Raw genomic sequence first — 5,175 nt, forward strand, 5'->3', positions numbered from 1 at the left:
CGGAGCCTACGGGGATCACGGCCAATCAGCAGCTGCGTAAACGTCACATGACAGTCGCCATGACGCCAGAGGCAAAGAGAACCTTGCAGGCGGAAGTGTTCGACGGTTCTTCCGAGGAAGTCGCGCCGGGTCGCGGTTGCGCGGGAGGGAAGCCGCATCCAGCTGCAGAGGCAGAGCAGGCCATCGTGGGAGCTTTTGCTACCCAATCTCCGAGAAGAAGTGACAAAAACCTTGACTACAATACACCGCTATTCTCTAATTTTTCTGGAACTTCGCATCAGTAGACGCTTTTTTCCTTTCAAAAAACCTTATACATCTGAATTGCCCTGGGAAGCTGCCTTCATTTGACACTTGATATTTAGCAAGCCTATACTACTATGTATAAGATCTCATGTATAAGCTACGTTTGATTTTTCTAAACAGAAGGCATCCTGGGAAACTGCCTCATTAAATGCACTGCATGTATTTTTGGTGTATTTCAAATTTTATTTGGAGGGCTTAAAGTGGCATGCTGTTTACATGCAGTCTCATTCATCCTCTTCACTATTCTGTGTGAAGTTGTGTTGAATGAGTTCTAGATAAATGAGGATTTGAGCCTGAGACTCCACAGTGAAAATTATTCTGTCAATATAGGCACATCACATAAAGGTTAGGGGTTAGTTTAGAAAAGGGAATCAGTATTCCAAATGCTGGGAGAAACAACACTTAACACAGAAAACGTGGCACTACTCACAAGTTTGTCTTAGAAAAGGATGTTCTGCCATTATGCTCTGAAGTTTTAGTAGGACCGTATCATGGAATTGTAAAGTTGGAAGGGACCATAAAGAACATCTAAACCTAACCCTGTGTGATGTGCAGAAAAACTAAAATATCCATGAGAAATGGTTGTGCAGTTATTAAAAATTGTCCATAGATGGAGAACTCACAATCTCCAAGTCTGTTCCACTATTGTTAACACTGTTAGTAAGTTATTTAAACAATATACAGGTAGCCGCACCTTATATCTATTTCTGGTCAGTTTCTGCGGCCATGGAAGTTTTCAACCATGTTCGCTGTGACTTTTGTTTTAAATCATGCTCCCTTGGTTCTCCCCATCCCCTGGGTAGAATCAGACAACTTAAGTTCCTTCAGCTTATTTTCATAAAGCATGTCGTCTCAATACAATTTTCATTATCTCCTCTGAATCCTTTACAGTAGATGTCAAACACACCTGCAGGCTGGATCCAGCCTGTGATAGACCATGGAATTGGCCTGTCCTGGAGACAGCGAGGGACTGGCTCCTGCCGCCCCAGGCCCAGCCACGATGACCAGGCCACACCCACCTCGGACCTGCAAGGGCAAACAAACTCCTGATGTGGTCCACAACAGGATTGAGTTTGACACCTTTGCTTTACAGCATGGCTGGCCAACCTTTTGGCTTGTCTCAGGCAGCATATAAAGTATGTAATATAGTTTATATAAACATCACAAATTATAAAACTTTACAAACTTATAGCTATCCAGGACCACATGCAACCTGTGGGCTGGACACACCTGTTGTACAATAACCTATCAATATTATTCAGGAAATGTAAACCTCTAAATCATACATGAAATTCCAGATGTGATTATACCAGTAACGAATAGAATGACTTCATCCACCTTTGACACAATTCTTATAATGCAAGCCAAGTCTGTTACCTACCTTCTCATGGGTGTATCATACCGCTGACTCATCTTGCCAATGACCACACCCAAGTCCTGCTCAATTTTAGCATTTCCAAACTATTATTTCCCTGTTATATATAGGTCCTACAGTTTACTATCTCTAAATGTAATACTTTAATAATTAGCTATATTAAATAATATCTTGTTACTCTCAGCTGTCTTCCAGCCTGTTGGAAGTATGAAATTGATAAACAAGTTGATGGAATGTGCATTTAAGTTTAAATCTCCAGTCAGATGAATTGCATTCTAGAGGATTTTAAGGAATTTACTGTAGTCTAGCCAAATATTTATCCTTGAGAAATTTTCAAAAACCTTACATTTCCAGGAACAGTAAGACTTACTCTAACATCAATATTGGGAAAGATTTTAAAGGTAACAGAGCAATTGATCCATAAGCACTTTGGAAACAAATTATCACAAATCAGCATGAATTTGTCAATTGGTTTTGCCCATGAATCTCATTTTTTTCTTAGTTTCATAGAGGGTGATATTTATGGCTAGGTGATCTATTAGGAAATATCAGATCTATAGGCAGGGTATGAGAAATAAGCCAGCTGTTATTAAAAAAATTTGGACAGCTTTTCTTATATTGTATGGAAATTAGATTAAGAAATTAAAATCCATAAAATACATACCAAGATTTAATTTTAAAAACAGGTTTATTTCTTCAGACCTATTTTAGGAGTTGAAAAGCCACAGGATGAATTGCTCTAACAGTTATAGAAATATACATTTCTAATATAAACCAAAGATCATTGAAGATTGTATAATCAACACATTACATGTAAGTTGTAAACTTTATTGAACAAAATTGACAAGAGCAAATAGGCACTTGTTAACAATGAGAGTTCAAGATCATAGCAGCCAACTTAACTTTGCATTTTACTGAGCTCTGTTGCTGTGAATAATACAGCTCATGCACAGGTAATGACTTATTTGTACATTTTTCTCAAGTATTCACTGAATACTACCAACATATATACATTTGTACATAAAATTTCAGAAATTTAGAGAAGTTATTTTTGTTGGCCTTTTGGAAGTGGTCTTCTAAAAAGAAGGATATGTGGTTCTGCAAGAGAAAAACAGAAATTTGTTTATGCCTGTTGTGAAAGCTTACACTTGCCAATCATGCTGATTAAACCCATCCCTTTATCACTGCCATCGTAACTGACTTGGAAAGAAAAATCCCCTTTCAAATATGGAACATAAGACTGTAGTCCAACATATTCAAAACAAATTGTGATGTCATATCACAACTAAATATTTAACATTTATTAAAAGACATGTAAACATGCTAAACAAAATATTCAAAATATTTTGTATCACAATATAATATGGTACAACTAAGTTTACTTCTCCAAAGCAAAAACTATACAATTTAGCTTGACATAGGACACACTACATTTGTATTTTTCCCTTCAATTCCCAAATGATAGAAAGGGAAAAATGTTGACCACAAATGAAATAAACATTTCAGTAGGTTATGCAAACACTCCCAATTCATATCAATGCAACATGAAGTCTACAGGGAAAATATTTTCTAAAAATATAACATCTATATTTATTTTACCTGGTTCATGAATCATATAGTGGACCCAGCCAAGACTCTGCTGAACACCAAGCCTTCTCCATTCTTCTTCAGTCATTAGATGTGTTTTTGGTACTTGCTTTGAGAGCTCTCTTGGCAGCATCACATGCCTATCACGATTTAAAATGTATATATCAAACTCACGGATAAAATGGTTAGAGTTGACTCAATAGGCATGAACCCAGTCATGAGTAAAATAAAATCTCCGATAAAAATCCATTGCTTTTTGGAAGTGATCAAAATTCTTTAGAATCATGCTTCGGCTGAAGTTACATAATCAACAATGGCAGCATTCAGATACTTTCAAAGTATCTAATATTACGTTACATTTGCAGTTCCACAAACAAATATTCAATATTCACACCATACACAATCAAACTATTTTCCCAAATCTAAAAGATGCAAAAGAACCATTACTGCAGCCAACGCCCACTCAGTCATTAGGTTTCCCCGAGAGTTAACCTCGGATCAGCCAATTATCCCCCTCCCCAGCTGCGATCAGGATAAAGAGTTTAGGGTGGAAAGGGAGAAAAGTTACCCCCTCAGAGGCCGAGTGTATGAAAACAACGGCGGTTACTGTACTTTAGCAGTGCCTCAGCTCTTTTGCATGGCAACTTCTACCTATAAAGATAATTTTGATGGGCATTGATGCCACTTTCCCCCCGCGTTTCCTAAATAACCCCTGAAGCTCCTCAGTTCTCCTTTTTGTTACAGCCTCTGAGGCGGCCAACCGCTCGTTGTTTCGCTTCTATGTATTCAGGCAAAGGCAAATTGATCGAAAGCCGACTTCAGCCATCCCGCCCGCCCCGCCCCCCACACAAACGAAGCAACACGAGCCTCCCCGTTCTCATACCGGTATTCGTAGTTCTCGTCGAAGTATTTATCCGAATAATAGATCTGTTTATGAGACATTATGAGAGGAATGGCGGCGGCGGCGGCGGCGACCACAGACAAATCCCCCTCCGGCCCCAGAGCTCGTCACTAACCGACTGCCGTGAAAGCAACTCGGCACCCGACCCAATTTGAATCCGACATCTCGGCGCTGATTGGAAGGGAGCCCCGAACGAATGGGAGCGCGCGCCGTCACGTGGCCTCGGTCTGTTGCTATTTGACACTCTCCTAGGTTTGTCTCTGTTTCCACCAATCGGAGAGCGGAGGCGCCGAGGCGCAAGCGGGGGGAGTTGTGGCGGCGCTAAACACACTTCAGACGTTGATTACTGGGTCCTGGCGGGTTTTGTCTCTCCCTCCCTCCGACGAGAAAAGAAAGAATGATATACGATTCCAATATCTCCGGTCGGGTGGTGACCAAGAGCTGTTATTCCCCCCCCCCCTTAACTATTGTTATCGAAATGGCTGCTCTTCGCGCATAGCTACCCACCTTTTGCATATTGTTTTCAGGACAATTTTCTGCCCGCGTCGTTTCATTCTTCGCCGTTTCATTTAAGAATTTACTCTAATGAATTGCGGAGTCCAGAACTGCAATCAAAAGTGGGATATTTAAGAATAAAACTCTACAAGGATCGCATTCTAGAATCAGTAATATACCAGGGAGCCATTTCATCCTTTTCCTAAAGAGAGTGTTGCGTGTAGGATTTGCAAACCTTTTTTTTAAAAAAAAAATCTGTCTCATTCCCTCTACTGAGTGCCTTCAAAGGGGGAAGGGATCCGAGTCTTTCTGTTGGTTGTGTCTACAAGGGTCCAGTTTTCACCCCCACCCCCACCCAGCATCTACCAACTCCAAATCCTTCAACTCTGCACCATGGAGAGCTAATTTAAATCTTCCTCCCACTGACAAACTTTCCAATATTGGGAAAGGTGGCTCAGTCAGCCTTTCTCAATTTAGTGAGCACTGACAAACTACATAGGTAGTCCTCAACTTA

The 5,175-nt window shown here is 40.3% G+C and overlaps 1 protein-coding gene across 1 annotated transcript; it reads right to left on the reverse strand.

The window, feature by feature from the left end:
* Window positions 1–2,485: 2,485 nt before the first annotated feature.
* CKS2 (CDC28 protein kinase regulatory subunit 2) lies at window positions 2,486–4,317 on the reverse strand. Its single transcript, XM_014059936.2, has 3 exons — window positions 4,149–4,317; window positions 3,278–3,405; window positions 2,486–2,776 (listed from the first exon to the last, which is right to left on the reverse strand). The coding sequence occupies exons 1-3, from the start codon at window positions 4,205–4,207 to the stop codon at window positions 2,724–2,726; spliced, it is 240 nt and encodes a 79-aa protein (XP_013915411.1). The 5' UTR covers window positions 4,208–4,317; the 3' UTR covers window positions 2,486–2,723.
* Window positions 4,318–5,175: the final 858 nt, after the last annotated feature.

Source organism: Thamnophis sirtalis, unplaced genomic scaffold (assembly GCF_051295495.1).
Source record: "Thamnophis sirtalis isolate CommonGarterSnake01/CBP01778 unplaced genomic scaffold, rThaSir2_p1.2 scaffold_5, whole genome shotgun sequence".
NCBI lineage: Eukaryota > Metazoa > Chordata > Lepidosauria > Squamata > Natricidae > Thamnophis > Thamnophis sirtalis.

Coding starts and splice junctions, on each gene's coding strand:
- CKS2 (XM_014059936.2), bottom strand. CDS start 4,207: ATGTCTCATAAACAGATCTATTATTCGGATAAATACTTCGACGAGAAC. Junction 3,406..4,148: donor GACGAGAACTACGAATACCG/GTATGAGAACGG, acceptor AAATCGTGATAG/GCATGTGATGCTGCCAAGAG. Junction 2,777..3,277: donor CTATATGATTCATGAACCAG/GTAAAATAAATA, acceptor TTTCTCTTGCAG/AACCACATATCCTTCTTTTT.